At 38.5% G+C, this 9,789-nt stretch overlaps 1 protein-coding gene across 1 annotated transcript in view; it reads left to right on the top strand.

Moving 5' to 3' along the window:
• Positions 1-222: 222 nt before the first annotated feature.
• The window catches only part of LOC131153270 (dynein light chain 1, cytoplasmic), a 39,483-nt gene continuing 29,916 nt past the window's right edge, over positions 223-9,789 (top strand). Inside the window, exon 1 of the mRNA XM_058105471.1 lies at positions 223-840. Coding sequence (XP_057961454.1) covers positions 610-840 — 231 coding nt within the window. The 5' untranslated portion in view covers positions 223-609. The remainder of the gene's footprint in view (positions 841-9,789) is intronic.

Genomic DNA, 9,789 nt, shown 5'->3' with positions numbered 1-9,789 from the left:
ATAACTAGAAAAGAGGCATGCCATTTTAGAATATGTGAATAATTTTATTATAACATTCAAACTAAATTAAGAATAATTTATTTACGAACATGATTTAAAAAGTCTCACCCTCCAACTGTACTTTTCAAAAGTTAAAAAAAACTATTAGGGAATGTGTTGAACTTGACTTTTATTATATTATTTAAAATACATAAAAAGACAAAAAAGTCATCCTAATAAATCACACTTTAAAAAATAAAAAATTAACGACAAACTTCACTTTTATCAACGAAAAATAAGACGTCGCGGCCGGAGATCGCGAGAAGCCAGGGATCGCGGGGACAGGCTTTGATCGGTCTATCAACACCACTCTTCCTTCAGTCCGCTTTGTATTTGATCAGTGCTGTATTTTTTTAAAAAATAATTAAACCACGGTTTTGCCTTCTACGGCCTACGCTGAGCCCAACGACGCCCTCGACTCCATTGCGCAAAAAAGTACGAAAAGCAAAAGATGTTTTTAAAAGTTTTGGAAATGGAAATTCGAAGAACGCGAACCCATCGACCGCCTTTCCTCTGATTCAAGCAATCTCAGTTCGGGAGAGGGAAGCAGGGGGATGAGAGGGGACTGAAATGGAGGGAGCGGAGGAAGAGCTGGAGAGGAGGAGCAAGTTCTTGAGCAGCTTGATACAGAAGAAGAAGGCAAATGAGCAGCAGGAACAGCATGAACACTTAAATGTTCGAGTTAGGGCTTCTGACATGTCCGTTGCGTTGCAGAACCGTGCCTTTAGGTGTGCCAGGGACAACCTCGACGCCATGGCCGGCAAGCTTGACAGTAAACGCCTCGCTCTTGCCCTTAAAAAGGTTTGAGCATTCTGGATATTTCTGTATTCTGATTGGTAAAATTTCCCTGCGGCTGTTCTTATTTATTGACCGGGTATTAGTTAGTGGCTTCGACTGAGAATATTTGTTTTTTGTTTTTGTTTTCTCTTTTGGCCTGAGTTGGAGTGGGTTGTTAATCTGGAATATTGTTTAGCTGTAGGATATTAAGTGAATTTGTGTATAAGCTATGCAAGATTATGGCAATAGTATTCATTGCTTTTGTCTTTTGTGGTTTGAATTTTTATTACTAGTCAGGAGATTAACGGGCTAATTTGGATTCTGAATATTTGGTTTTTTAACGTAAAAGATACTGAGAATAAATGGTCTACATGTGTAGTAGTGCAAAAAAGGATTGAAATCTCTCTCTCTCGTTATCTTGATCGTTTTTATCTGAGATTGATACAATTAAATGGAATTCTGCAAATTTGTGACAGTTTGTGCAGTATTCTGGCAGTGGCAAAGTGAGCTGACAGTATATCTTTTCCTTTATTTATTTGTTCATTTTTGGGTGACATAGGGTGATCAGATGGAAAAAGAATTGTCCCACATCATCTGAAGACATAAAAATGAAGTGATTTATAAGCAATCACCTTATTCAAGCTCTTTATCTTGATTATTATCACTTCTCTAGAGTGCATTTGGCCTATTATAGGAACCAGATCACCACAAGCCCTATCAGCCCTCTTCTCATTGAGCATTTGGTGATAGGTTAAACCCCAGATGTATAACCCTGCCTGCAATAGTTGTCAAAGTTGTCCCTCCATTAATCCGAGGTTCTCATGCAGGCAACTTGAACCACAGCATCCCACGCTTGCATTGACCATGGGCATGGTCAAGTCCTTTTATCCTATTCTATTTGTTGGTTTTCACCCCTAGCCTCTTCTGTTAGATTTACTTTGATTGCTAATTTTGAATGTTCAAACTGGGGAATTTGGAGAGAATCTATTGAAAAATACTCCAATTGTTTGGCAATGCAAGATGGAGCTGGAATTGTTCTCTTTTGCAATATCTGTCACAACTTATATTTTTGGCTTAGATTGAATTCGTTTAGCTAGATTCTAACTTGAAATTTTAGTGAGTAGTATTAAGCTATTTTATGTTCCTTCAAATACTAGATATTGTCCGACCATGTCTTTTTACGTTGTGATCTTTGGTTCGATCCTAATGTTAAATGACTTGCATGGATCACTTATTATTGAGGTTTATACAATTGGTATAACTGAGTTTTTGTCTTAGCTTGAGCCTTGGGATGTGTCGTGCTATAACTTCATTTCATGGATGAACTCCTCTCCTGCTGCCAGAATCACGAGAAATTGATTCCCAGCCATGATAAATTGGTGTTTTCTCATGGTATTTTTACTTGCAGCATGATATTTTTGGTTCCTAACTTGAAATTGTGCAAGTAACACGATAATTTGCTATAAGAAGCTAGAAAATGCCGCTGCCAGCTTAAAAAAATCAGGTTTTATTGCTGCAATTTGTGAGTTTTTTTAGTGAATTTGGTTCATTTCTGCGTGATACTCAAGATTAAAGGTGACTTGAAGATTGTTCTTAAATAATTGAAAGTGAAGTTTGTGATTTGTCTCATATAATTGCATCATGGTGACCAATGTTGAATCGTCTGCAAAGGTGGAGTTTTTATCGGGTAGGGTAAAAAATATGAAAAATGCTTTGGAGACTATTACTGGTTCTTTGAACTGGCTAACAATCGCAGTTGCAGCCGTAGGTAAAAGGCCCATGGAATTTCCTACCAAACAAGATTGTGGAATAGCTGCTGTCCCTCATGCTTTTGAGTTGTGTGACGGCTGCAATAATCATTTGAGGAAAGGAATTAAATTAGAAGTCTCAGATTTTAATGGTGATGGTTCTCCTGATGAATTTGATGATTGGGTGTATTATTTGGAGTGCTATTTCTGATGGTATGACATGAATGAGGCTAGAAAGTTGTACTTTCATGAATCAAAATTGAAGGGAGCTGCTCGAATTTTGTGGATTAAACAAAGGGAGATCTTTAGAAGAAGGATATTTGGTGGGATTACAATGTGGGATGAGATGAAGTGAGCCATGCAGCAGCAATTTGTGCCTCCCAATTATTAGCAGCGTGTTCATCTTCAGATCTTTGATTTAAATGAAGAAGAAAAGACAGTGATGGAGTACACTAGTAGATTCTATCATTTGTCTACTCGTGCCGATATAGAATGGAAAGAGGACGTTATGATAGCATTGTGCAGAAAAGGGTCAAAGCTAGATATTGTCTCCAAAATTGCTGCATGTCATCTCATTACAGTTGGGGATGCAGCACTGGTTGCCACTCAGATTGAGGACATGCAATACAATCCTCCTAGAGCTACATTAGCCCTTCAGTTTGAGAAGAGTGCTAGTGGAGTTGTATGCGAGAAGACAGTTGAGCAATTGGGTAAAGGTGTGTCGATGCCCATTTTGACCTAGGGGTTTCATTACTTGTGCTAATGAGTTAAAAGAGAGTCTAAAGGACTTTATTTTACATTTGGAGGCTCTTTAAGGGACTTGTGCAGCTTCTTTGGGTTTAATTGGAGGTCATAGGGCCTCTTTGGGGCCTTGAAAGGGCCTCTTTAAAATTTAAAAAGGCTCCTTGTAGTCTTAAGGAGCCCAATTGGGCCGCAAGGGGCCCAAGAGCTTCCTATATGAGCCCAAGGGGCAGTGTTGCAATTAATCTTGGCCCCCAAAGGCACTCCTGCCCATAATTTTTTAAGAAACCCTGGCTTCTTCTCCTTGCCTATAAATAGGAAGAGGGAGAGCTAGGGAAAAGGGGAGCTCACTTGGGGGAGAGAAAAAGAGGGTGAGCTAGAGAGAGTGCTTTAGAGAGAGAAAAAGAGAATATAATTTTTTTTTAAAGCATAGAAATAAAGAAAAGAGAGAGAGAGTAGGGAGGCTAGGGCCAAGCAATAAAAGAGAGAGAAATGAAAAAAAGAAAGGAGGGAGAGTGAAGGGGCATGGCCAAACAAAAAGGTGGGGGGGGGGGGAGAAGAGAGATTGGAGGGACGGTCATAAGGGAGAGAAACAAAAAGAGAGTGAGAGGAAGTCTGGCTATACAAAGAAAAGAGAGGGAGCAGAGAAGAAAAAGAGAAGGAGAGAAAGCTATGGTTGCAAAGGAGAAGAAAATGCACGAAAGAAAGAGATTACCTCTTTAAAGGTAGAATTCTTTTTTTATTTTTATCTTTGAAACAAGTATTTTTGTTGTTTAGATTTTAACTCTTGACTATAGAAATCTTTTTTTTTTCTTTGAAAGTAGTATTTTTGTTGTTTAGATGTTCATGGTTTGGTTTTAGTTCTTTGTGTGCTCGGGTGTGGTATTGGAACCTTGAAATGGCACGGCAGTGGCAGCCTTGAAAGGTAAGGGTTGATGGCTGTAGGGTTTCATCCTTTTTTCTTTCCTTTTTAGGTTAGGGTTTGAGAAGGTTTTTAAGGCTGAGGCAGCAAGCATGAGCTGCTGCAAGGGGTTGTGTTGGGTCTAGTAGTGGCTAGGATCATTTTTTTTTTTTTGTTTTACAGCAGGAGGCTAGGGATTTCTAGGGACTCGGGAGTCTTTGCTGTTGTGGCTGCAAATACAGCTGCTGTAAATCACAGCAGAAGCTGCTCTGGGGGTGGCAGCAGCAGCTAGGGGACTAGGGTTTTCAGCTGTAGACAGCAGCATGAGGGGGCTTCTTGCTTGTGTTTTTTTTGGTCTCGTTGGTCTGTGAGCAGCAGCAGGGAGGAGCTGTTTGCTTGGGTGTTGTAATGGCTTCCTTGGGGCTGTGAGCAGCAGCAAAAAGAAGATGCTGTTTTGGGGTTTTAGGATTTGCAGATTAGGGCTTTCATTTAGGGGGCCGCCTTAGGGTTGAAAGTAGCAGCCGAAGGAGGGGGGTGGGGGGAGGGGCGCTGCCAGGGTTGTTTCTTGGCAGTTTTAGAAGGCTACAAGGGTGCTGCGAACAGCAGCAGCAGCCTTCTTTTCTTGGTTGTGAAAAAATATGCATTGATGTAATATGCTTGTCTCCCATTGGTTGAATTAATTTGCTTCCTTGGTGTTGAATAATTGCATGGCTGCTTTGGGCGGCTGCCTTGGTGGCTGTGAGGTGGTTAAGTTTAGTTTTTTTATTTTGGTCTTCTCTTTTACAAACCATGCATCCACTCCTTCGTTTGATTAAATCAGATTGCCTTCTTGGTTTGCATGGTTGCACAGTTGCTTTGGGGCTGCCTTGGTGGCTGCAAGGTGATTAGGGTTAGGTTTATTATTTCTTCTCCTCACTTGATTTAAATCATGCATGGTCGTTATATCCTTGATCTTTAGTTGATTAAATCAAATTGCCTTTCTTGGTTTGAATGAATGCATGAAAGGAATATAATTTTTAGCTTGATGATAATCGTTCGTTGCTCAAGTGGTTTTAATATGCTTTGTGTGCAAGTTATTTTTCCATGATTCTTTGAATGGGTGAATGGTATGAGTGGTTGTAGTTTGTGTCTAATATGAGGGTTTATATAAATGCAATGAATATCCATTGTTTCATGAAAAGGGTGTCCCTGGGCCATAAGGCTCCATGCTTTGCGACGGTAAGGTGAGGGCTGTCACAGTGTATGCAGCCTTACCCCTACTTTTATGCAGAGAGGCTGTTTCCTTGGACTCGAACCCATGACCAACTGGTTATAGAGGAGCAACCTTACCTTGATAAGTACCTTCAAGGAGATTCTTATAGGATGAATGTAATTGGTCTTGTTGATATGAACTTATTGAAGGTGTGTTAAAATAATGAGTTACTCCTTAGGTTGTTTGTGCTTGAGGATCATTTTAAGAGTATTTGTTGTCAAGTCCATTTTAGTGCTAGCATGCTTTTGTTGATTTCCAAACTTGTTCTAAGACTTTGACCTAGCTGATGATGGGATGGTCAGGGGAGTCTCACCGTATGGTACTCTCCCCTTTCTCAACCCTAGGCACGGGGCATGTGCTCTCCATTAAACCCTTATGGGCGAACATAGTTGACATTTGCACTATAGGATTGAAGCTTGAAACGAATTTGGAATATCTTTTTCCCAAAGAAATAATGTGTTTTTTAAAACCCTTTTCAATTTAACAACTTTCCAAACTTTTTTTCCTGTCCAAATTCACACTTTCTATGTTCAAAATTTCAATTCCTTCCTTTAAAGGCCAACGATGAATTTAGTAATTCTTTTGAAACCTTCCTTTTTATCAAAATGGAAACTTTCCCTTTTCAAAATTTCAAATCCTTACCATTAATGGTCAATAATAAATTTAGCAGTCTTTCAAAAACTTCCCTTTTGTCAAATTGAAAATCTTCCCTTTTCAAAATTTTAAATCCTTTTCATAAATGATGATTGCCTTAATTAAGGATATTCAATCCAATTAGAATAATTGAGACATCTAAGATCCCCAAGCTTTTAATTAAAGAGTTGACTAAATCTCTACATTAAAACCCTGATCTCCAATAAGGGATTTTCAAATCTCCAATTAAAGGTTGACTTGATTTTTGCATTAAAGCCCTGATCTTCAATTAGAAATTTTCAAGTCATCCATCAAGCGTTGATTCTATCTCGACATTAAAACCCTCATCCCCAATCAAGGATTTTCAAATCTCCAATCAAGGTTTGACTTCATTTTTGCATTAAAACCTTGATAACCAGTCAAGGATTTTCAGAATCCTCCTTCATGAGTTGACCTTATCTTATCATTAAACCTTGATTATCAATTTGAGATTTTCAACTCTTCATTAATGTTGGATTATTTAGATTCTTCATTAAAGCTTGTTGTCAATCAAGGAGTCCTCTACTCCATCAACACTAATTTTTTAATTTCAATCACTTATTCAAAAATCTAACCAGAAACATCATTCACATCATCCAATCCATTATTGATATTAAAACTTTGATGTTGAATTCTTCTAAATCGTACTTCCAAAGGAATGAGTCATCTTCAAATCTTAGGCAATCAATCAAAACTCTTTCATCATCCTCTTTTTTCAAAATTTAGGGTATTATGAGGCCAATTCCCCCTTTTCATGCAAGAGTATGTCAAGGCTTTTAGCCCTATTGTTCGGACTCTTGGAAAATGATTCTTCATTAGATGATCTAAAAGGGGACTTTCCTTCCTTTCTTTCTATTTCTTTTTATTTCTTAATTAGGACACATACATAGCGATAACCATTCTTTAAACGGGTGTTGTATGTTGTAGGTTGCTGGATGGCTAGTCCCCCTTAGAATGGTTGGTCTACCACCTTACCTACACACAAATGTACTACCGAACCTTTTTTCTTTGGATTGTAGACCTTTATTGTGTTTTTTCTTTGTTTTCCTTGTAAAAAAATAATAGAGGTGGCTACTCGGCAGTTTTTATCTTTTGTATTTTTTCGAGTTTGTTCCACCCCCATTTAACTAGCTTGTCTGGGGATTGCCATGATAACTAATTTCTCATCCGTCGGCGCACCTGGGACCGGAATCTGGTGTCGACAAGGTGTTTAGACTAATACCTTTTGGAAGACTCCTGAGCATTTCGGAACAACTTCTAAGAGCCAACCATCTCTTAAATGCTTTAAATGTCAAGGTTTTGGACATTGAGCTGCACAATTCCCTAGCCAATTCATGCTGTTGCTGAAAAAGAAGAAGAAGATGATGATACTCAAGTAGTTGAAGCTGAAACAGAAATTCCAAGTGACTTAGATGATGATGGCAATTTGAAAACTTGTTTAGTTTAGTGCTTTGACATATGTTCTCTTCCCACAAGGTTAAAGAGAGAAAGGATTGGAGGTGGACCAATATGTTTCAAACTCAAGTGATACGCAAAAAACAACTTTATTCTTTGGTTATTGATCCTGGTAGTTGCACAAATGTAGTTTCTGAAGAAGCTGTAAAAAAGTTAAATTTGGAAGTTGAGCTTCATCTAGAACCATACAAAATTGCTCGGATGAATAATACCAGCTTTAAGGTCCATGATTGCTGGTTACTTACCTTCAAGATTGGTTCCGTTATGGAGTCGGTGCAATGTGTTATCCTTCCTCTCAAAATTTGTCACATCCTTTTGGGACGATCATGGTTATTTGATAGGAAGGCGAAACATGATGGATATAAGAATTCTTATTCCCTCTTTATTGACAATAAGAAGTATAAGCTGATGCCATAATGAATTCTTCCACTCACCAAGTTGAAGCGTACTGCTGGTTCCTTTCTTATGAAACGAGATGACTCTATTCACGGTGATGGACTCCTTGGTACTTTCCCTTTTCGGAAGGAGGGAATTGATGTAGGACGTGAAGCAGCTGTTTGGATGGATCATTTTGACCCAAATAGGAGGCCTATGTCAAAGAATAGGGTGAATGGTTTATTGGGTTCGAAACCCAAATGTTCTTAGTTATTTAGTGGTTTAAGTATGTATGTAGTTTGCTTGTGTTAGGATTATTTATGTTGGGGGCTTGTTTGTAGTAATTGTGTATTCTAGGGTTATGTTTGTAATGTAATGTAGTTTTAGGGGTATGTGTGTAATTTCATGTGTTTAGAGGCTTTCTTATCAATAGTGTGTGAAAGCCATGATGTAAGTAGTTATTGATGAATTTGGATTGGAATTGAACGTGCGTTCCCCTCTTTTATCTCCTCTTTCCTCCCTTCCTCTCTTTTATTTCTTCTAATCTCTACCATGGCTGCAGAACCTTGATGCTGCCCCTGCATCCATTGTACCACAAAAATCTTTGGACAATTCATGATTTTAGGATCCTTCCAAGGCATCAATACGTTCCAGAAGTTGGGTGACCTCTATGGACACATGGTTGATGGTCTTTTCCTATGCCTCTAGTGTGTTGAATCTCTCCTTATTAATCTACAGCATGGTTCACCCACAAATGCTTCACACAATGTTTGAATTTGATGGAGACTGAATCATGAAGCAATTAACCAAAGCTCTTATACCAACTGTCATGTTCTGAACACATCATGTAAAGGACCGTGTGGCACTAGTTGTAGAACACAAACTTAACGAATCAACCAAAAATAAACTGCAGATTCACCCCATGAACAAATTTTTAAGCATTGAATTGTACAGAAGCAGTGAGCAATGGTCAAAGTAAACACGAGTCGAGCAATAAATCGTAAAGTAATGTAATTCATCTATTACACTTTGCAATGTGTGTTTAGCGAGGGAAGCAAGTAGGCTAAACACATGTGCGATATGTAATGAGTTTTACAAGGTTGATGAACACTTACCCTCTCCTAAAGAGCTTTCTATGCTATTCTTATTGTGACACTAGGAAATATCAAACATCAATATGACAGAGTGTCATACTCCCTCTTTTCACTAAGGCATGACTTTACACAAAGACTAAATTCTATACTAGTATTTACATGACTCATCCACCCATCGTGCACAAGACAACCGGTCATAGGCAAGTATGACCCTAAACAAGCTTGACTTATGACATGGAGTCTTGAAGGAAGGAATTAGGTCTTACAACCAATAGAGTGTGCATGTGCTTCTTATTCTTATTGTTGTTTCTTTTGTGTGTGTGCGCTTAAATGTGTGCTATTTTACATCTATTAAGCTCCACATGCCTACACATAATCATATGCACGCCTTTTAATATGTAAGTACGCATTTTATCTAGATGCCTTTTGGATGCTATAACTTCTAATTTGCTGCTCTTGCCCTTTCACTCTACCAGTTGGTGTTTTAAGCTCTAAAGTTTTGGGATGGAGCTCCAAAACTATATATGCACTATGTATAGACCCTAAACCATGAGTAGATATGGAGTTCCATAGTTTTAGTGCAGACAGGACATTTAACTTGGATATTTTGGGAAGTACGATCTTATTTTTGCATTTAAGCAAAACCACAAGGAAAAAAAATTCTTGGTACCACAGTGGCGATTGTGGGTTTTATTTAGGGTTAATGTTTTGGGAGGGGTGAGTCAGTGACATTTG

The sequence above is a fragment of the Malania oleifera genome, chromosome 4, assembly GCF_029873635.1.
Source record: "Malania oleifera isolate guangnan ecotype guangnan chromosome 4, ASM2987363v1, whole genome shotgun sequence".
Lineage (NCBI taxonomy): Eukaryota > Viridiplantae > Streptophyta > Magnoliopsida > Santalales > Ximeniaceae > Malania > Malania oleifera.
This window is presented reverse-complemented; position numbering and strand designations above follow the sequence as displayed.